Consider the following 22,770-nt stretch of genomic DNA (forward strand, 5'->3'; position numbering starts at 1 on the left):
TTGGACTCCGCGATCTGAGACAATATCTTCTGGTAACCCGAAGACACGGAAAACGAACGTAAAAACGGCTTGGGCTGTTTCCATGGCAGTGGGCAGCCCTGGAAAGGGAATCAAGCGACACATTTTTGAGAATCTGTCAACTACGACTAAAACGACTGTATTCCCCTCGGACTTGGGCAGGTCAGTGATAAAGTCCATCGCTATGTGTGACCAGGGACGGCGTGGAATCGAGAGCGGTAACAGTTACCCTACAGGGAGTGTTCGAGGAGTGCGACTCTTAGCGCATACGCTACACGCCAATATATAGTCCCGCACGTCGTCTTTCAGGGACGCCCACCAATACCGCCGTGACAGGAGATGTGTAGTGCGTGTGATTCCGGGGTGACCAGTACCTGCGGTATCGTGTGCAAGCTGTAGGAAGCGCCCTCTCAGCGACACAGGAACATACTGCTTTCCTTCTGGGCAGTCGTCAGGGCTGGGATCACTGTGTAGAGCGTTTTCCAATTCGCCTTGCAGGTTCCAACGAACAGCAGCCAGGAAACAGGTGCGAGGCAGTACATACTCCGGTATTTTGTCCGTGGGATCCTTTTCATGTATACGTGACAGGGCATCTGCTTTAGTGTTCTTTGAACCAGGCCGGTAGGAAACGGAGAATCGAAACCGGGAGAAGAACAATGCCCATCTGGCTTGTCGGGGATTCAGTCGTTTGGCTTCCTTCAGGTATTCCAGATTTTTATGGTCTGTGTAGATGACAAACGGATGTTCAGCCCCCTCTAACCAGTGTCTCCACTGCTCTAAAGCGAGTTTTATCGCTAGAAGTTCTCGGTTACCAACGTCGTAGTTTTGTTCGGCCGGTTGTAGTTTCTTGGAGTAGAAGGCACAAGGGACTTAGGGGGGTTTCCTTGGCGTTGGGAGAGAATAGCTCCCACACCCACCGCCGAGGCATCGACCTCCACCACAAAAGGGACTTGGGGATCAGGGAGATGCAGAATAGGCGCCGAGGTGAACGCCCCCTTAAGCAACGAAAACGCCCGATCAGCCTCGGGTGTCCAGTCCAGCCGCAGATGCCGCCCACCCCGAAGGAGGTTGGTGAGCGGAGTGGCCAGCGAACCAAAACCCCTGATGAAGCGGCGATAGAAGTTGGCAAACCCGATGAAACGCTGTAGTTCCTTTCTCGTCCGAGGCACAGGCCATTGCGTGACAGCCGACACCTTGTCCAGGTTCATGGAGATCTGCCCAGGGGATAAAGTGCAACCGAGGAAGGTCACGGAAGTCCGATGAAACTCGCATTTCTCCGCTTTGGCGTAGAGGTGATGCTGCCGTAGACGGGCTAGCACTGCAGTGACATGTCGGACATGGTCCGCGACGGAGGTGGAATATATTAGGATGTCGTCTATGTAAACTATGACAAACTTCCCTATCAAGTCACGGAATATGTCATCCATGAAAGCCTGGAAGACAGACGGGCTATTGGCAAGCCCATACGGCATGACGAGATACTCGTAGTGGCCTCGGGCAGTCACAAACGCAGTTTTCCATTCGTCCCCCTCACGAATGCGAATCAGGTTACATGCACTCCGCAAGTCCAACTTGGTGAACACACGCGCCTCCCTGAGGCGTTCTTGCGATGCAGAGATGAACGGAAGGGGGTACACGAACTTGGAGGTGACAGCGTTTAAGGAGCGATAGTCTATACAGGGACGCAGCCCTCCATCCTTCTTCTCTACAAAGAAGAACCCTGCAGCTACGGGTGATGTAGAGGGACGGATAAACCCCTTCTGAAGGGCCTCGTCTATATACTTTTCCATTGCCGAATCTTCAGGACGGGACAAAGCGTATGGTTTCGTTTTGCGCGGGAGTGGGGAGCCGGGCAGCAGATCAATAGCACAGTCCCCCGGTCTGTGTGGTGGCAGGTGACTTGCGCTTTCTTTACAGAAGACGTCTGCGTAATTCCGGTACTGAGCAGGAACGGCAGTTTCGAGAGGGGAATCGGGGCTTTCTATGGACGAAGACCGGAGAGGTAAGTATATGCAATGCTTGAAGCAGTGAGAACCCCATTTCGCGATTTCTCTAGTTTTCCAGGAGATATCCGGGTTATGTAGAGACAGCCAGGGAAAGCCGAGAACAACAGGATCACGGGGCGACGGCAGGAGCAGGAACTGAACAGTCTCGGTATGAAACAGACCTATCTGGAGTGTGATAGGCACCGTACACTGGGTAATCAATCCCTCACCTATAGGTTGGCCATTCAGCGCGTTAACTCGTAAGGGAGGACTGACTGACGTAGTGGGAATACGTAATCGGCGGGCCATGTCAACATCTAGGATATTACCTGCAGCCCCGGAGTCTACGAGTGCTGACAGGTGAGTGGACATGCCACCCCAGATGACTTGCACAGGCACATTCAGTTGATTGTGACGATCTAAGCAGAAAACGGGGTTGCTTATGTGTCTGCTGGTGGGGCTCTCCTCTCCAGCGCGAGCTGGGCGAACTGGGCAACGAACACGGAAGTGGCCGCTCTCACCGCAGTGCAGGCAGAGGTTCTCCTGAAGACGCCGAGACCTTTCGTGCGAGGACAGCGGGGTCCTGCCTAATTGCATAGGCTCCGAACCCTCTCCTAGTGTGTTAGGCAATGGCAGGACTTGTCGATACGACGCGAAGGAGGGTGGATTCCCACAAGACGTCTGACGGTGGGCGAGTAACAGCTTGTCGACGTTCACAGCTGTTTGAATGAAGTCCGACAGCGACTGCTCTTCACTGCGACAGGCGAGCTCTACTTGCAAGTCCTGTCTTAATCCTTTACGGAACACGGTTTTGAGGGCTGGTTCGCTCCACCCGCTACCGGCAGCCAGGGTACGGAACTCTCGAGCGTAATCCGCTGCGCTACGTTGCTCTTGACGAATTTCGCACAACAGGGTGCCCACGTCTCTACCTGCTGCCGGGTGGTCGAACACCGACTTGAACAACGCAGAGAACTGCTCCTCAGAGTCGAGAGACTGGTCTTTGCTGTTCCACAGGGCGGTTCCCCAGGCACCGGCCTCTCCAGTGAGATGCGTCAATACGAAGTCTATCCTGTGCTTCTCGGTAGGGAACTGGGCAGGATGATGCTCGAAGTACAAGGAGCATTGCATTAAAAAGTTCTGACAACGTTCCGGAGAGCCGTCATACCGCTCCGGTACTGCTACAGGAATACAGGGAGGAAAGACGGGCGGAGCGGCGGCTACAGCAGCCTGATATTGAACTGACTGGATGGCCTGGACGTTCATAGCCACGATAAGCTGTCGAACCTCTCCTTGGAGTACGGCGATGGTATGTCCTTGCTGAGCCAGGAGTGCAGGTACGTCCGCTGGATCCGTTGTATAAGGCGAAGTATTATGTAACGTACTGATCAGGCAGACAAGGATCCAAGTGCGGATAATAGCCGCTTTTATTGAAACAGCAATTACGGAGTGATCAAACAGGCGAGTAACTCTGTTCAGGGGGTGTAGTGCAGGAGTGATGTGATCGTAGTCAGGACAGTCCAGGGTCACGCCGATGAGACAGAAGCCAGGAGGTACAAAGGGACTAGGCAGGGGACGAGGTCTAGGAGGAGAGCAGAGGTCGGTACACGGGAGAGCAGTAACACTGAGAAAACGCTTGGTATGTGGCATGGCAACAATACTTCGCAACCCGGAAGAGAGAGGAGGAAGCTTAAATAGTAGCAAAGGGGAAGGGCGATGAGCGACAGGTGAACCGCATCACACGGGTATCATGTGCTGTTCCTGACAGTACCCCCCCTCTGACGAGCGGCTCCAGCCGCAACAGATCGGTTAGACGGGGGCCGGCCACGACGCCTGGGAGCAGGGAAGTTAGGATGAGCAGCGTGGAATTCAGCGATGAGAGGAGGGTCTAGCACATCCCGCGCGGGGACCCACGCCCGTTCCTCGGGACCATAGCCCTCCCACTCAATGAGATACTGAAGCCCACCCCGACGTCGACGGGACTCCAGGATGTCCTGAATGAGGTAGGCAGGGCGACCGTCGAGCTCCAGCGGCTCTGCTCTCTCCTCCTCATACAATGCAGAATTACAATGCTCACAGAGGGGATAAACAGGACTAAACTACATGCAACTATAACAATAAAACATTGACTCTTCATTACGAACTGTACAGACACATACAACAGCAATATGACCGCTATACTCTGCTACCTTAGCATAGCCCACACATTACAGAATTATACATTTCTACATACAAAATCATGCATACCTGGCAAAAGAACAATCCAACCTTTAATGCTGGATAGGTGCTCCTGCCTCTTCTCTGCTCTCTCCTCATATAAAAAGGGATAAAAGTAATAACTCACTCCGCTGCTTTAGCGGACAGACACGCTGTGTAATGTTAGCTATCTGTATAGAACTGTAACTAAACTTAAATTAGTCAATGAGAAAATAATATGTAACAAAACAGCTAATTAAGAATTCAATAATTTATTCAAGGGCCCAGTGATGTGTCTGTGTTAACTAAATTGAAGGATTATAATGGATATGATATGGAGTAATTTACAATACCTACCTCCTCATACAATGCAGAATTACAATGGAGGAGGTAAAGTGAGGGGAGGAGACTTTAAGGCAGAGCGAAAGGGCGGGGCTTCCCAAGATAACTGGCCAGCACATATAAAGGTTGAATTAAAAGGAGAATTTTGTGTAATTATAACTTTATTACAATGTTACATATGGACTTATGCACATAGCAGGCAGCCAAGGAAAAAATAAATAGCTACCACCAGCAGAGTTGCCATCCCTGAATAACCTAATTTTCAGAGGCCAAAGCTCCAGTTTGCCTCCTTTTGGGTCGAGTCCCAAGGTAGGGTGGCTGCCTTCATCCTTTGTTATCCTTCATCCATTTTAGTGTGGGAGGTTTCATGGCTAAATTGGACCAGCCTGGTGGCCAATCTTCATTAATTGCACATTGCACCAGTAAGAGCAGAGTGTGAAGGTTCAATTAGCAGGGTAAGAGCACAGTTAGGCTCAAAATATTGCAATGCACACAACATTATGGGTGACATACGTGACTTCAAATGATGGCAAATTGTTGGTGCACATCTTGCTGGTGCATCTGTGACCAAGATAGCAAGTCTTTGTGATGTACTAAGAGCCACATTATCCAGGATAATGTCAGCATACCACCAAGAAGGACAAACCAGATCCAACAGGATTAACTGTGAATGCAAGAGGAAGCTGTCTGAAAGGAATGTTCGAGTGCTAACCCGGATTATATCCAAAAAAACATTAAAACCACAGCTGCCCAGATCATGGCAGAATTAAATGTGCACCTCAACTCTCCGGTTTCCACCAAAACTGTCCGTCAGGAGCTCCACAGGGTCAATATACACAGTCGGTTTGCTATAGCCAAACCTTTGGTCACTTGTACCAATGCCAAACATCCGTTTCAATGGTGCAAGGATCACAAATCTTGGGCTGTGGATAATGTGAAACATGTATTGTTCTCTGATGAGTCCACCTTTACTGTTTTCCCCACATCTGGGAGAGTTACGGTGTAGAGAAGCCCCAAAGAAGCATACCACCCAGACTGTTGCCCAGAGTGAAGCATGAGGGTGGATCAGTGATGGTGTGGGCTGCCATATCATGGCATTCCCTTGGCCCAATACTTGTGCTAGATGGGTGCGTCACTGGCAAGGACTACTGAACCATTCTGGAGGACCATGTGCATCCAATGGTTCAAACATTGTATCCTGAAGGCGGTGCCGTGTATCAAGATGACAATGCACCAATGCACACAGCAAGGCATGAAAGTGAAGTTGAACATCTCCCATGGCCTGCACAGTCACCAGATCTAAATATTATTGAGCATCTTTGGGGTGTTTTGGAGGAGTGAATCAGAAAATGTTTTCCTCCACCAGCATCAAGTAGTGACCTGGGGCCTCATTTATAAAGGGTGCGTACGCACATTTCAGGCCCCTTTTTGTGCGTACGCACCCTTTATAAATGAGGCCCCAGGTCACTACTTGATGCTGGTGGCATCATCTCACGTAAGATCTGTGATTTGTAAAAAAATACTTGGTGTGAAAATGAGCGTATATTTAAGCAAAGTTTGAGGCATCCGTATCCCTTCAAAAGATTGCGGAGAGAGCGGGAATTAGTGACATCCATGTGGTAAGGTAGGGAATTGCAAGTACATGCACGAGCCTTCATTCCTTCCGCTTATTAGTTCATAGTGCATAAATCAAGAGTAAGGACAGAAGATTAAGGATAATGTTAAGGGCTGGTAATAGTTGCATATAATTACAAGCATAAACAGCTGTACGTAATGGCATAAAATAGCAGCTCTATAAATAGGCAGAAAAAAGTGAAGCACTGTCTGTCATAATGGCATTTTTGGCATTACTTGAAGACCTAGCCAACCGACAAATACGGTGACAACGTGTTTTCAGAGATCAAGAAGATTTTTTTGCGAATGATGATGACTGGTTAATGAACCGATTTAGGTTTCCAAGAGCCATTCTCATGGAACTGTGTGCTGAGTTGGGGACAGATTTACAGAGACCCACATTATGGAATCGGGCTGTACATGTCCACTTACAGGTGCTAACAACCCTTGGATTCCTGGCGACAGGTAGTTTTCAGAGAGAATTAGCGGACAGGTCAGGAATCTCTCAACCATCTTTAAGCTCCATAATGCCAGCTGTATTAGTTGCCATAATCAGATTGACAAGTCGGTACATCAGATTTCCTTACACTGCAAATGAACAGGCTCAAATCAAAGCGCAATTTGCAGCAGTGGCCGGTTTCCCCAATGTAATCGGAGCAATTGACTGCACTCATGTTGCTATAAGAGCGCCGAGCCAGAATGAAGCTGCTTTCATCAACCGAAAGCAGTTTCATTCTATAAACGTACAGGTTATTTGTGATGCGACCATGGTTTTAACCAATGTGGTTGCTCGATGGCCTGGAACAACACATCCTTCCTTGCCTCTACTTCCGCTTCTTTGGCTTGTGTTCCTCCATTATCCCACTCAGAATGAATGGGGAATCCCACATTTAAATATTCATTGTGTGATTTGCATGAACCTTTTATGGGTAAATGTGGGCGGTGCAGAGGCGGAACGCAAGACTGGGTCACCTGCGCACACTTACAAGCAGGTTGTGATTTATAAAGAGGAAACAGCGTTCAAGTGTGCGTACGCACGCTTTTTTTAATCTGAATTTTTTTGGGCGTACGCCATTTCCTGTTTTTTGTGCGTGCGCACACTTTCACTCCAGAAGCTATGCAGAGTTTTATAAATTAGGCTCCTGGCCACTATCCTGCAAGAAGAATGGCTTAAAATCCAACTGTGCAGGATTTGTATGTCATTCCCAAGAGAAATTGACACTGTATTGCAATAGAAGGCCCTACACCATAAATATATATTATGATCTAAAACCAGGTGTTTCAGTTTCATTGTTCAACCCCTATATTTTTATGTTGATATTTTGTTAGAGAGTAATATCCTCAAACAATTTACTGAAACTTTATTGTGTGTGGAAGAAATACGCAAGGCAGTGTTTCGACTACAGTTTATTAGTGCATACTAAGTCTATCTCATCTAATTTCTACAAAACTTGATTTTAATATGTACTGTTTAGCACCCATAGTCTTTGGACCAAGGGCCCTGCCTTTATTACACAGGAAGTTAGACAAGGTGTTACATGTGTTTGTGTTTGAATGTGTTGGCTTTCTGTGTTCAGTCATTTTAGAGGAACAAAAGGAGGCTTAATCAGCTAAGACAAATGTATCTGAGAAATGAATTTGAAAATTCCATGATACCATACAACACAGAATGAAGCACACAGAAAACTAGAAAAAGCAAATATGAAGTTGTAATTTATATGAATTACATTTAAACTGGTGATGTCTTATACAGAAAAAAAGATGACCAGTTCACTGTTTCTGCATTTCTCCAGGTTTCTGTCTCAGTCTGATCCCCATCTTGTATGATCTGGGTGTGATTGTGATTCCATATACAGGAGTGAAGTCTGGTTCTCCTGCATCTTCAGGCCATACAAACTGGAACAAGCGCAGCAGGGAGACCAAAATGAGGAAGAGCTCCATGCGAGCCAGACCCTCACCAAGACACACGCGTGGCCCTACACACACACACACACACACACACACACACACACACACACACAGAATTACCTTTTCAATTAATCAGGGCATTAAATTAAGCCCACTCAATATAGACTCAAACGTACTCAAAATGGAGTAAACTCTGACCTGCTGAAAAGGGTATGAAAGTCTCAGGTTTCTCAAACTGTCCCTGCTCATTGAGGAAGTTGGCTGGGTTGAACTCATGAGGAAACTTCCACTGGTCTTCCTCTTTCAGTACTGAGGAGAGATTCGGGATGATAAGAGTGCCCTGGAACATGAATGATGAAAGAAAGAACTATTAGACAAATAACTATAGCAACATAACTAAAAGTAACGTTGTAACTGTCATCGTCACCTTCGGGATGCTGTAGCCCATGAGTTGAGTATCTCTCGATGTGCTGTGGAACACACTCAGAGGTACAGTGTTTGCAACACGCTGAGACTCGTGAATCACAGCCTGTGTGTACGGCATGTTGTGTCTATCCTCAAAAGATGCCTGAGCTTTTCCCTCTAGAACCTCATCAATCTCCTGCCGGCATCTCTCTAGAAACACAATAATAATAATAATAATAATAATAATAATACATTTTATTTGATGGCGCCTTTCAAAAACCCAAGGTCACCTTACAAACAGATAAAAGCAACAATAATAAGGCTGAATCAGCAATCATTTAAATACATCAAGGTAAAAACAATACTAAAAGAGTCATGACAAACACCACAGAACAGCTTAGAGAGAATATGCTACCTTGAACAAATGAGTTTTCAATAGAGATTTAAAAGAGAGAAGAGAGTCAGCGTTCCTGATAGCGGGGGGAAGGGAATTCCAGAGCTGAGGAGCACAGCGACTAAAGGCTCTACTGCCCATAGTGACGAGACGGGCAGAAGGAACAGTAAGATGAGTGGAGGATGAGGATCTGAGGGAACGGGACGGAGTGGAGATGTGTAGCAGTTCACACAAGTAAGGAGGAGCAAGGTTATGGATAGATTTGAATGTGAGCGTTAAAATTTTAAAATGAAGTCTGGCTTCAATGGGTAACCAGTGGAACTGTTGCAATACTGGGGTGATGGATGTTCTCTGGATGGAGTTCCAGTAATGACCCGGGCAGCAGAGTTCTGGAGCAGTTTCAATTTATGGAGAGTCTTATTCGGGAGACCAAAGAGAAGTAAGTTACAGTAATCTAACTTGGATGTGTTAGATGTCGAACGTAAGTGCGGATCGATATTTATATCGATAGTATCGATACAAAGGTGAGGATCTGTATCGGATCGATACCACGGCGAAAATATCGATTCTTTTGCTGCAGTTTAGAGGTCTGCACGGGACTGCTTTTTTAATCCCGCTCCCGCTTGTTTTAATCCCGCTCCCGCCAAAAAATTGCTTGTTTTAATCCCGCTCCCGCCCGCACCTGCTTGTTTTAGTCCTGCTCCCGCCCGCACCGGCCAAAAAATCGCTTGTTTTAATCCCGCACCCGCCTGCCACATACACATTTCTGTCGCCCCCCGCCCGCAATCCTAATATGAATTGAATTAATTAGATATAGTACTTGAAATTTTCTTATGTATTTATTAAAACAGCAATATAGCGATGGATCCTGCTGTCCCATTTCTTACCACAGTCCAAACACATGCTGTCAGGTGACGTACACCAACACTTTCTGATATCAATCACAACAAGCCGATTTCCCTCTCCATTAATTACAATGGAATATGACTTCCATACATCAGATATCATTATATTAATGGATTATAATTTCAAGTAAAAAGTACCCCCCCCAAACGGTTTGGAAGTATCGGGTATCGGTATCGGCGATACTGACCAGTATCGTATCTGTATCGTATCGACACCAAAATTCAGAGTATCGCCCACCCCTAGCGGACAGTACACTTATTTCCTTTATGAAAACAAATGGCATGAATGTAAACAATTTGGGTTTTTACATACAGTACAAAATAAATTATGGAAACTTATTAACACGTTAAGCAGCAATATATATATATTCCAGGTGCCGCGATTAAAAGTCCTCACCAGGATTTTGCTCAGGCTTCCTGGATTGTGTTGATTCCACTAATTTTACCTGGATTGCTAATTAGAAAATCTAGCAAGCTTGAGCAAAATCCTGGTGAGGACTTATAATCGCGACACCTGGAATTGACAGCACTAATATATATATATATATATATATATATATATATATATATATATATATATATATATATATATATATATATATACAAAACTTAATATTAATGTTTTGGTTCCTACACCAATAATATTACATTGATGGAGAACAATGGTTATGTTACAGTTCAGACCTTGAATGTGTGGATGAGCCATGAGGTAGAGGAATGCTGTTAGGAGGGTGTTGGAGGTGGTGTCTGTCCCAGCAGCAAGCAGGTCTATCACTATCCCCAAAAGATGCTTCTCATCAAAAGATGATTGACCATCTTCTTGCTGTAAAAAATAAGACATCATCTGATAAGACTACTTACATGATTATATATTGTGTATATCTGTGGTAAGTAGACTGTTTGTAAGAAGTAACATGTTGAGGGTGTTTCCTTCAGTCAGACCAGCTCAAACTTCACAGTCACTTACTTTATCAAGTTCGTCTAGGTAGCAGTCAACAAAGTCTCTTGGCTCTCCTGTTACTCTTGTTGTCTTATGCTTGTTTATCATGTTTAGTACGATTTGTTTAACTGTGTTGTAATTTTGAAAGGCCTTCCTAAAAGGAAGGGGAAGACCTCTCACCACAGGAAGTGTATCATAGATCTGGAAGAAACTAAGTGAAGTCATTACAGAACAAAATTTTTGAATGTCTTAATGCAAACATTGTTTCAGATAATACAGTAACTTACCATTGACCAGGGCCCATTGATAATCTTTGTATATTCAGTGAAACATCGAACAATCTCTTTAAGGGTTTGGTGCTCATATTCAAAGCGTGTGCCAAATAAAACCAGGTAGATGATGTTTGATGCAGCATCGTGGAACAAAGTCTTAGGATTCATATCTGCTCCTACATATATACACAATTGTGACAAATATGCTTTCGTAATATTGTTAAACAGCTGTTGTCAACAAGTATGAAGTCTTTTCTGATTTCACATGAGAGACAGTAACTATAAAAGTGATTAGAAGCAACACTACAATACCAGCATTCTTCTCCAATCGTGCAACAAGGTGTTCGATCTCCCCCAGAATCCTCTTCTCCATAGACTGCTTCCCCAGGCCAAAGTTCCTCAGGGTCATGAGGGCAAAACGCCGATGCTCCCTCCATGCAGAACCATAGTCAGCAAATGCAAAATCTGTGATGTTGGGCTTTTATGAGTAACTTTGGTTCTATTGGTACATGTAAACATTGTAATACTTAATTAAAATTAGAAAAGTCTAGATTAAACCATGTACTCTACTAAGGAATTGCAGCTTGATCTCAATCTGATCAGTGGGACAGGTGTCATCATGATTGAATTTTACCATTATTTTTCGTTATGCTGTTGACCATAAGGTTATGCGGGCGTCCAGAAAAGTCTGCAGCATTGGTCACCAAAGCTTCCTTTACAGTCTTGAAACCAGTAAGAACCACTGCTGGATTTCTGCCAATATACAGGCTGTAAACATTCCCATAATGTTCAGCCAACTAAATAGGTACAACAAACAAGGAACAAGTCTGCAGCAATTCAAGAAATAAAACCAGAAGAAGTATTTACATTTATACAAGCACAACATAAAAGTTTAGTCTTGATTCAGTAAAAGCAGCATCTATTTACACAAGGATATATTTAGCTTTTCAATTCTAACTATTGTTATGCTTCAGAATTTGGATAATATAATACTACACTGCCCATTTATGTGGTCATATTTTTTATTGAATTTTCTTCTTCGTGGTATAATAATTCACAAGCAACTATACACAAACTATTTAAGGTAAGAGTAAGAAACTTGCATTTTATGTTGGTGAAACTCAGAAATGAATAAGATGCGACTCTACCCTCTCAAGGTCTTTCAGTGGATTCAAGAGGTTTAGCTGTAACATGTTCCCAAATATGGGTACTGGTCTGGGTCCTGGAGGGAAGTTCTTGGGCCTCTGTATCCTGATGAAGATGAAGATGAAGATACAAATACCAACCAGAACCAAGAATCCCAGCATGATGTCTGTTCCACTGCTGTTTTCCACTCTGTGTATCTTTGATACGCCTCCCACTTATAAACTGGCCTCTGAACACTGTTGGCAAACAGTCAGACAGAAGAAAGTTCATTTGTAGCTCTAAACATATCTACAGACTTTTTACTCACTTTTTCAGAATCAGAAATACTGATTCTGAAACAGTCAGTAAAAGAACACTAAATATGTCTCTCCTAAGACATCTGTGTTAGAGTTAGGCCTTAAGAGTTTAAAAGGGTAGAGTGGTCCATTTTCCTTGAGCACACTAAATTTGTAAGAGGCCAGGAGATTTTATGGGATTTACGTTTCTAACTTGTGTATTGCTTTGAGAGTGATGGTAACTTTGTGTTTTCTTAGGTATTTAATTATATTGCTTGTATTAATTTCTCCCCTGTTCTGAATTTGTTTGTAGTATGTAGTGAACTATCCGTCATCCATGTGCCTCGATTGTTCATACATTGTACCGACCACTATATATCTATGGTGCATCCCATATTTATAGTAGTAGTAAAAACCATCTTTTCTATGTGGAATAGACACTTGAATACTTAACATGTTCTTACCCTGCATCATCTAATCCAACTACTGTGAACTGAACTATTGTTCTAACCTTCCTCCTTCATGACAGGATCTGTTGTAGATGTGCGGCTTCCAATAAAAGAAGCTGGAAATCTGTTCACTCTCCTATGTGTTAATGGACATACCATCACGATAACATAACCCCTTATATTCAGGCAAATAGCTGTAAATCTATATTGTAATACTAAGATAGCGCAGACAACGCACGTATAACATTTACACAGGTATGACACTGACACTGACAAAGACGAGCACGGGACACGCAAACGCACATTAAATAGACGAACCACATAAGCCCCAAGTGTTGACGAGACAAGCCACAGGTGAGACCAATGAACACACTCAGAAACATCCACACCTACAAAGATCCACAGATGCAGATGGCGTAGACAACGTAAACACACGCCCAAAAGGGAGGGGTCAGGGGCTGTAACGTGACACTCACTACCAGTGGAGTGGCAATACATTTTCCATCATCATTCCTCTCTCCTACATATTAATCATAGAATCATATTTTTGTAAAATAAATGTACATTGTATGTGTATTAAGTGTCATGGACGAAATTTTGATTTCATAGGTGGGGGGGACACAAATGGCTTGAGAACTGGGGTGTGGGATTTACCAAAACCGGCTTTTGAAAAAGTGCAGGGGACATGTACGCCCCCCCCCCCCCCCCCCCCCCCCCCAATTTACGTCTGTGTTAAGTTTATTTCTTCCAATTGCAGATAGGAATCAGGCCCGTAGCCAGCATTGTGATGGGGGGGATCTTTTTCCCCCAAAAGTGGACTTCATTTGCCTCTCTACTCCAATGCCCCCTAAATACACGAGCGCACTTCAAACCTTTTAATTTACACATATTTTATTCATTATAAGCATGGTTGCCAACTTTTCAAAATCACTAGGAGTGAGATTTGATGCAGGGGGGGGGGGGGGGGGTGTTATGTCTTATATGTTTCCTCTATGTTGCGCCTAAAGCGATCGATCACCAGTAGTTGGCGCCAGAGCGAACTAGTAACTCATTGAATCATAGATGTAGATCGGAGATAAATAAACTAGATTTTTTCAGCGTGAGAAATCGGATGTATGGCGTGTGAAGACAGTCAAATGCGAGTGTCTCACGCTCATTGCGTGAGAGTTGGCAACACTGTTATAAGTTTGTTGTGAGTCTGTTGTTGCTGTCCTTATTTGTTTGTCTGTATATCCACGGGAGATTAACAATTCATTCGTTAAATAGCCTACCTATCTTGAGGGGCATGTATGTATGGGGGAGGGGGAAGGGGCGGGGGGGGATCAAACGAACCCTCCGATCCCCCCTGGCTACGGGCCTGCGAATGGAAAACAATTAGACTTTATCCTTTTAAATAAATACATTTTGGTCAATTAAAGTAATATTGCTATTCCAATGTGCATAAAATGGTATAGATGCACACACTAACTTTTATGTCAGTTTTAACTGACATTAACTTCAGTAGTAGCTTTAAAATAGTCTAATTCTACAGAAAACATTTAGATATTTTGAATAACAAATGCAACTACCATGAAGTGAGTTCAAATCTTTATTATACCATTTTGTAAATTGGCTTTTAAATATGTTTTTTTTTGTTGTAAAAATGTAATCCATTAACGAGGCTATACAACCATTAGACTATACATGGTGAAACATCTCTGAAAACTTGTCTTATAGGTCAATTGTACATTCACTTAAAAATACACTAAAAGCACAGCATGTGTCAGGACTGAGATTTTAGCTAAAATAATTCAGCTTGAAATATTTGTGCCAATGTGTAGGACCTTTCCTGAGTAGGTTACCATGAAAATCTGTTTAAAATGTATACAAACATTTTCAGAATAGTTGTAATGAAACAAGCAGATAGAGCAGGATCCAACTGCGGTGTAAAATCCTTTTTATTGAATATTCAACATTCGCCACAGGCGCGCAACGAGAGTTGTACACAACAACTTTGCACATTGAAGTGTGAGGCCGGGAGTCAAGCCGGTTCAGGGTCACAACGGAAAAGCAGAGTCCGAAAGGCACCTAAGGGCGAGGCTGAGGGAGATGTCTACGAGGAAAACAGAGGTCAGTACACAGGTAAGCAATCGAATCAAAAGAACGCTTGGTATGCGGCATGAGTCGGCAATACTTCGCAATCTGAAAACGTTACTTCCACTTTTAAATAGTTGAGGAGGGGCAGAGAGAAATGAGAGACAGTTGTGTGGCTAATAGTCTGGAGAGAGGGGTTATGTTTTATTCCTGACAATAGTAAGACAATGTAATTACAAAAGCTCTACTTTTGAGTTCTGTAATGTTTCCATATAATGTTGCCAATTTTCTGAGGAAAACATGTAATCGATAAAGTAACTTAATAATCTGACATACTTTATTACTTTTAGCTTTTGTACTTTGTCCTTGATTAATCTTCTCAGTTTCAGCAAGTTGACTTAGTCCGAAGGCCCAACAAATCAGGAGGAAGGAGTGGCTGCTCCCAGAAATCCCTGCTCTCTGTCCAGCGTACCAATGTACTGTACTTCGGAGGACCATAAATCCAGCGGCTGAATCTAACACATTTGGCCACATCTTCTTGGATGCATGTGAGTTTATTTCTATTTTTAGAATCCATTTTTAATAATTGTTTATTATAACATTTACAGCATTTGGCAGACACCCTTATCCAGAGCGACTTCCATTTTTATCTCATTTTTATACAAGTGAGCAATTGAGGGTTAAGGGCCTTGCACACGGGTACCTCAGTCATGGCCTCAGGTCTGGGAATCGAGCCCATGAACGTCCGGTCACAAGACCAGTTCCCTAACCACCAGGCCATGACTGCCCCTATTATAAGTGCTCTCAAGTCAATACTCTGATGATATACAGATGTATTAATATCTTTGTTATGTGTTACGAAGGAAGGACACGGAGAAGGATCCTTGTGCAAAAGCTCAAGGCTTTTATTTTGAAAGATCGTTACAGTAGTAGCGTACGAGAAAGCAATGGAGGTATGCAGGATAGCTCTTGTCGCTACGCAGGAGTGGTCAATCCGGTCAGAGGTCGTGGCGGGTGGGCAGAGTCCGTAAAGTGTCCGAGGGCTAGGCAGGAGACGAGGTCTAGGGAACAAGCAGAGGTCGGTGCACAGGAATATCAACACTAGGGTACAACGCTCGGTATGCAACATGGTTGGTAAGACTTCGCAACTAGGAAGTGAGATGGAAGTGTATAAGAATGCTAGGAATGTGGGCGTGGTGATGGTGAACAGCTGAGTCTGAGTGACTATCAGGTGTCATTCCTGACATAATGATTCTTCTGATCGTCCTCATTTACTTTCAAATGTTGCAAGCAAAATCATATTTTCCAATGAATTGGTTCTTCTTAATGTGTCTTAAATAACAATTTTTAATTGTGCTTATATGGGCTTTGAGTAAAGTGGTTTTAATTAAGCCACCATAGCAATTGTTTGTAATGTATCATTGATTTCATAACCGTATCCTGGGGTGTTCAGTATATTGAGTATTGATATTGATTAACTTGGCCCATATTCACAAAGCTTCTTAAAGAAAGTTGATGATAAAGTATCAGATGTGCGATCAACTGAGTCTTTCATTTCAGAATAATCATTTTTTGAGGGTTTTAGAGTAGGCCTGCATTTCTTGTCCAAAGGGATTGGTGCTAAAAGGTTTGCAGGAAAGAGCACCCTAGAAGCTTTGGAGAGGAGATAACATTATCTAGCCTGCTAGTTCATGTTATATCAGTGGTTAAGATCAGCTATGAAAGTGAAATATCTGAAATTACATAACTAGGCATAGTGCCAAGGACAGATCACAGTCCCATCAGCACGGACAATGCAACTTAACCCATCTTAGCTACTTAACCCATCTGTGCAGTTAGAACACACACACACTAGTGATTACTAGGGGGCTGTGGATCAAACGTGCCCAGAGCGGTGGGCAGCCCTAGCACAGCGGCCAGGGAGCAGTTGGGGTTAGATGCCTTGCTCAAGGGCACCTCAGTCATGGCCTCAGATCTGGGAATCGAACCCACAACCCTCCGGTCACAAGACCAGTTCCCTACCACCAGGCCATGACTGCCCAAGTAGTGACCTGGCCACTATCCTGCAAGAATACTGGTTTAAAATCCCTTTGACCACTGTGCGGGACTTCTATTTGTCATTCCCAAGACAAATTGATGCTGTATTAGCCACAAAAGGAGGCCCTACACCATACTCATGTATTATTGTGGTCTAAAACCAGGTGTTTCTCTTTCATTGTCCAACTCCTGTATTTCTATTTTGATATTTTTCTTTTGAGTAATATCCTCAAAGCATTTACTGAAACTTTATTGTGTGTGGAAGAAATACTCAAGGTAGTGTTTCGACTACAGTTTATTAGAGCATTCTAAGTTTATCTCATCTCGATTCTACTAAACTTGATTTTAATATGTACTGTTTAGCACCCATAGTCTCTGGACCCAGGGCCCCACCTTTATTACACAGGAGATTAGACAAGGTGTTACACGTGTTTGTGTGTGAATGTGTTGGTTTTCTGGTGTTCAGTATAAGTTTAATGTTAGAGGAACAAAATGAGGCTTAATCAGCTAAGACAAATGCATGTATCAAATGCATGTGAGAAATGGACTTGATAAAATTCCATAATACCCCATACAACACAAAATGAAGCTCACAGAAAACTAGAAAAAGCAAATATTAAGTTGTAATTTATGTGAATTACATTTAAACTGGTGAAGTCTTATACAGAAAAAAAAGACGACCAGTTCACTGTTTCTGCATTTCTCCAGGTTTCTGTCTCAGTCTGACCCCCATCTTGTATGGTCTGGGTGTGAGTGTGATTCCAAATACAGGAGTGAAGTCTGGTTCTCCTGCATCTTCAGGCCAGACAAACTGGAACCGGCGCAGCAGGGAGACCAAGATGAGGAAGAGCTCCATGCGAGCCAGACCCTCACCAAGACACACGCGAGGCCCTACACACACACACACACACACACACACACACACACACACACACACACACACACACACACACACACACACACACACACACACACACACACACACACACACACACACACACACACACACACACACACAAACACAGAATAACCTTGTCAGTTAAACAGGGCATTAAATACAGCTCAATCAACATAGACTCAATCATATTCAAAATAGAGTAAACTCTGACCTGCAGAAAAGGGTAGGAAGGCTTCAGGTTTCTCAAACTGTCCCTGGTCATTGAGGAAGTTGGCTGGGTTGAACTCATGAGGAAACTTCCACTGGTCTTCCTCACTTAGTACTGAGGAGAGATTGGGGATAATAAGAGTGCCCTGGAAAATGAACGATGAAAGAAAGAATGATTAGACAAATAAGTAAAGCAAAATAACTAAAAGTAACAACCTGTCATCGTCACCTTCGGGATGCTGTAGCCCATGAGTTGAGTATCTCTCGATGTGCTGTGGAACACACTCAGAGGTACAGTGTTTGCGACACGCTGAGACTCGTGAATCACAGCCTGTGTGTACGGCATGTTGTGTCTGTCCTCAAAAGATGCCTGAGCTTTTCCCTCTAGAACCTCATCAATCTCCTGCCGGCATCTCTCTAGAAACATAATAGATTTCTGCTTCTATGCGACTTAGTAATTTCATTACAAGAAACACATTATGCAAATTGTATGCCATCAAAAGCTTCACTAATAGAGAGTTTTGTATCAGATTTTCATTACAGTCTTTATGTGTATAACTGATATGTCAATTTGTACTGAACTGAATATATTCAACACCATTCTAGAAATGCATAAGGCATATGGAACTACTACTGCCACTGTTAAATTCATAAACAAAGACCATTCAGTATATTTTTCCAATAATATTACATTGATGGCGTACAATGGGTTTACGGTTCAGACCTTGAATGTGTGGATGAGCCATGAGGTAGAGGAATGCTGTTAGGAGGGTGTTGGAGGTGGTGTCTGTCCCAGCAACATGCAGGTCTATCACAATCCCCAAAAGATTATTCTCATCAAAAGAAGATTGACCATCTCCTTTCTATTAAAATTAAGACATCATCTGATAAGACTTACATAATTACCTATTGTGTATCTCTAGGGTACATAGAAAAACCATATGGCAGAAGTAACATGAGGGAGTTTCCTTCGGTCAGACCAGGTCAAACGTCTCAATAACTCACTTTATCAAGCTCGTCTAGGTAGCAGTCAACAAAGTCTCTTGGCTCTCCTGATACTCTTGTTAGCTTATGCTTGTTTATCATGTTTAGTACTATTTGTTTAACTGTGTTGAAATTTTGAAAGGCCTTCTTAAAGGGAAGGGGAAGACCTCTCACCACAGGAAGTGTATCATAGATCTAGAAGAAAATAAAAGAAGCAGTCAGCACAGAACTGCTATTTCAAATGTCTTAATACAAACATTGTTTTATACAATACAATGTCTCACCATTGCCCAGGGTCCATTCCCGATCTTTAAATTTTCAGTGAAACATCTAACAAACTCTTTAAGGGTTTGATGCTCATATTCAAAGCGTGTGCCAAATAAAACCAGGTAGATGATGTTTGATGCAGCATCGTGGAACAAAGTCTTAGGATTCATATCTGCTCCTACATATATACACATTTGTGATAAATTTGCTTTCATAACATTGTTAAACAGCTGTTGGCAACAAGTAAGAAATCTTTACTGGTTTTACATGTAAGACAGTGACTAAAAAAGTGATTAGAAGCAACATTACAATACCAGCACTTTTCTCCAACCGTGCAACAAGGTGTTCAATCTCCCCCAGAATCCTCTTCTCCATAGACTGCTTCCCCAGGCCAAAGTTCCTCAGGGTCATGAGGGCAAAACGTCGATGCTCTCTCCACGCAGAACCATAGTCAGCAAATATGAAACCTGTGATGTTGGACTTTTGTAAGTAACTTTGGTTCTATTGGTAAATGCAAAAATTGTAATACATAATTAAAATTAGAAAACTTTTACCGGTTTTTTGTATTATGCTGTTGACCATGAGGTTCTGTGGGCGTCCAGAAAAGTCTGCAGCATTGGTCACCAAAGCCTCCTTTACAGCCTTGAAACCAGTAAGAACCACTGCTGGATTTCTGCCAATATACAGGCTGTAAACATTCCCATAACATTCAGCCAACTAAATAGATAAAAACAACAAACAAGGAACAAGTCTGCAGCAATTCAAGAAATAAAGCTAGAAGAAATAAATTAATTTCCAAAAGCAATAAAATAATAATTCAACTATATAATTCTTTATCCCTTGTAAATCTTTAGTTTGGTATACCATTATAATACTCCGTCCATTATGGTGGACATAGTTTTTAATAGAATTGCCTGCTTCATGCAATAATTATTCACAAACTATTAAACATAAGCTACAGTATTTGCAGTAATAAACGTGCATGAGTGATAAACACATTTTACATTGGTAAAATGAAAGAAGATGCCACTCTACCCTCTCAAGGTCTTTCAGTGGATTCAAGATGTTTAGTTGTAAGAGGTTTCCAAATATGGGTACTGGTTGGGGTCCTGGAGGGAAGTTCTTGGGCCTCTGGATCCTGATAACAATGAAGATGAAGATACAAATACCAACCAGAACGAAGGATCCCAGCATGATGTCTGTTCCACTGCAGCTTTCCACACTGTGTTCCTTTGATACGCCTCCCATTTATATGCCTGCCTCTGAACACTGTTGGCAGACAGCCAGACATAAAAAAGTCTCCTACATATTAACATTTGTAACCATCATCCTGTCATCCTGTCACAATGCTATGGAATCATATTTTTAAATAAATGTACATTTTTGTGTATTTTAAGTGTATTTCTACCAATTACAGATAGGAATGGAATAAATGGACTTCATCCTTTTAAATTAAATATTTTTAGTCAATTAAAATAATATTGCTATATCATAGTGCTTAAAATGGTACTGTAATGGCGAGGTAGGCTAGCACGACGGGATTTGCAAAAACAGACGTTTATACTTTGGTGAATAGGGCAAATAGTGCACACTAAACATGAACACATAAATGTGTAGACTCAGACAAAGACGATCACGGGACACTCCATGAACGCACATTATATAGATAAACTAAACAAGACCCAAGTGATGACAGGGACGAACCACAGGTGAGATGGATGAACACACACACATGGAACCGCACCCAAGGAAATACACATATAGACATAACCAGACGTAGACTACTCCTACACACGCCCAAAGGGAGGGGCCAGGGCTGTACCGTGTCAGGTAGGCCTATATACACTCACCGGCCACTTATTTAAAATTAGGTACACCTGCTCAACTGCTCATTAATGTAAATGTTGAATCAGCCAATAACATGTCAGCAGCTCAATGCATTTAGGCATGTAGACATGGCCAAGACGATCTGCTGCTGTTCAAACCGAGCATCAGAATGGGGAAGAAAGGTGATTTAAATTACTTTGATTGTGGCATGGTAGTTGGTGCCATACGTGCTAGTCTGAGTATTTCAAAAACTGTTGATCTGGGGTTTTTATGCACAACCACCTTTAATGGTCTGAAAAAGAGAAAATATCCAGTGAGTGGCAGTTCTGTGGGAGCAAATGCCTTGTTGATGCCGGAGGTCAGAGGAGAATGGCCAGACTGATTTAAGCTGATAGAACAGCAACAGTAACTCATATAACCAGTCGTTACAACTGAGGCATGGAGAAGAGCATCTCTGAATGCAAAACACATCGAATCTTGAGGTGGATGGGCAACAACAGCAAAAGACCACAACGGTGTCACTCCTGTCAGCTAAGAACAGGAAACTGAGGCTACAATTCACTCAGGCTCACCAAAATAGGACAATTGAAGTTTGGAAAATCGTGTCCTGGTCTGATGAGTCTCCTTTCAGATGGTAGGGTCAGAATTTGGCATCAACAGAATGAAAGCATGGAACCATCCTGCCTTGTATCAACGGTTCAGGTTAGTGGTGGTGCAATAGTGTAGGGAATTTTCCTGGCACACTTTGGGCCCATTAGAACTAATGGAGCATTGTGTCAATGCCACAGCTTACCTGAGTATTGTTGCTGACCATGTCCATCCCTTTATGGCCAGTGTACCCATCTGCTGATGGCTACTTCCAGCAGGATAACAGGCCATGTCATAAAGAGTGAATCATCTCAGACTGGTTTTGTGAACACGACAATGAGTTCACTGTACTCTAATGGCATCCACAGTCACCAGATCTCAGGCCAATAGAGCACCTTGGGGATGTGGGGGAACGGGAGATTCGCATCATGGATGTACAGCTGACGCAGCTGCAGCATCTGTGTTATGCTATCATGTCAATATGGACCAGACTCTCATCGGAATGTTTCCAGTACCTTGTTGAATCTATTCCATTAAAGATTAAGGCAGTTCTGAAGGCTAAAGGGGGTGCAACCCGGTACTAGCAAGGTGTACCTAATAAAGTAGCCGGTGAGTGTATGTGCCAACGTTTTCGTCAGTTTTTACTGACATTAACTTCAGTAATACCATTAAAATAGTTACATTTTACAGAAAATATTTAGCTGGTTTCTTTAACCAATGCAACTACCAATGAACAGAAACACGTGCGTGTTCAAATCTTTACAAACTACTTTTTAATTCAGCATTTTTCACCAAACCCTCTAAACTAGTAAGAACCACTGCTAGATTTCTGCCCATATACAGACTGTAAACATTCCCATAGTGTTCAACCAACTAAATAGATACAACAAAAAGGAAGTCTGCAGCAATTCAAGAATTAAAACCAGAAGAAATAAATAATTTTTTTATTTAGTCTTGATTCAGTTAAATCAGTATCTACTTAAACAAGTATATATTTAGCTTTTTAATTCTAACTCTTCAGAGTTTGGATAATATAATACACT

The 22,770-nt window shown here is 42.9% G+C and overlaps 2 protein-coding genes and 1 long non-coding RNA gene across 13 annotated transcripts; 1 reads left to right on the forward strand and 2 right to left on the reverse strand.

Annotated features, from left to right (window-relative positions):
* The first annotated feature begins 316 nt into the window (after positions 1-316).
* On the forward strand, positions 317-2,521 carry LOC143527648 (uncharacterized). 3 transcript variants are annotated; one of them, XR_013134205.1, is made up of 5 exons: positions 317-544; positions 621-720; positions 1,936-2,172; positions 2,240-2,363; positions 2,477-2,521. It is a non-coding gene; the product is annotated as an uncharacterized LOC143527648 (long non-coding RNA). The 3 variants fall into 3 exon arrangements; XR_013134204.1 differs by having other exon boundaries at positions 317-720; XR_013134202.1 differs by lacking the exons at positions 317-544; positions 621-720 and having other exon boundaries at positions 1,296-2,172.
* Positions 2,522-7,627: 5,106 nt separating this feature from the next.
* LOC143527102 (cytochrome P450 2F2-like) lies at positions 7,628-12,296 on the reverse strand. Its single transcript, XM_077022053.1, has 9 exons — positions 12,125-12,296; positions 11,611-11,773; positions 11,289-11,441; positions 10,992-11,152; positions 10,732-10,905; positions 10,449-10,587; positions 8,488-8,675; positions 8,259-8,400; positions 7,628-8,128 (listed from the first exon to the last, which is right to left on the reverse strand). Exons 1-9 carry the CDS (start codon positions 12,281-12,283, stop codon positions 7,923-7,925), a joined length of 1,485 nt encoding a protein of 494 aa, XP_076878168.1. The 5' UTR covers positions 12,284-12,296; the 3' UTR covers positions 7,628-7,922.
* Positions 12,297-17,233: 4,937 nt separating this feature from the next.
* On the reverse strand, positions 17,234-21,128 carry LOC143527106 (cytochrome P450 2F2-like). Of its 9 annotated transcripts, none has more exons than XM_077022061.1 (10): positions 21,017-21,128; positions 20,348-20,581; positions 19,867-20,029; positions 19,627-19,779; positions 19,330-19,490; positions 19,067-19,240; positions 18,786-18,924; positions 18,291-18,478; positions 18,066-18,207; positions 17,234-17,847 (listed from the first exon to the last, which is right to left on the reverse strand). In XM_077022061.1, the coding sequence occupies exons 2-10, from the start codon at positions 20,558-20,560 to the stop codon at positions 17,642-17,644; spliced, it is 1,539 nt and encodes a 512-aa protein (XP_076878176.1). In that variant the 5' UTR covers positions 20,561-20,581; positions 21,017-21,128; the 3' UTR covers positions 17,234-17,641. The 9 variants fall into 9 exon arrangements, with proteins under 9 accessions (XP_076878176.1, XP_076878181.1, XP_076878178.1 ...); XM_077022066.1 differs by having other exon boundaries at positions 19,867-19,954; positions 20,348-20,450; positions 21,017-21,124; XM_077022063.1 differs by having other exon boundaries at positions 20,348-20,450; positions 21,017-21,124.
* Positions 21,129-22,770: the final 1,642 nt, after the last annotated feature.

This window comes from Brachyhypopomus gauderio, chromosome 11 (assembly GCF_052324685.1).
Source record: "Brachyhypopomus gauderio isolate BG-103 chromosome 11, BGAUD_0.2, whole genome shotgun sequence".
NCBI lineage: Eukaryota > Metazoa > Chordata > Actinopteri > Gymnotiformes > Hypopomidae > Brachyhypopomus > Brachyhypopomus gauderio.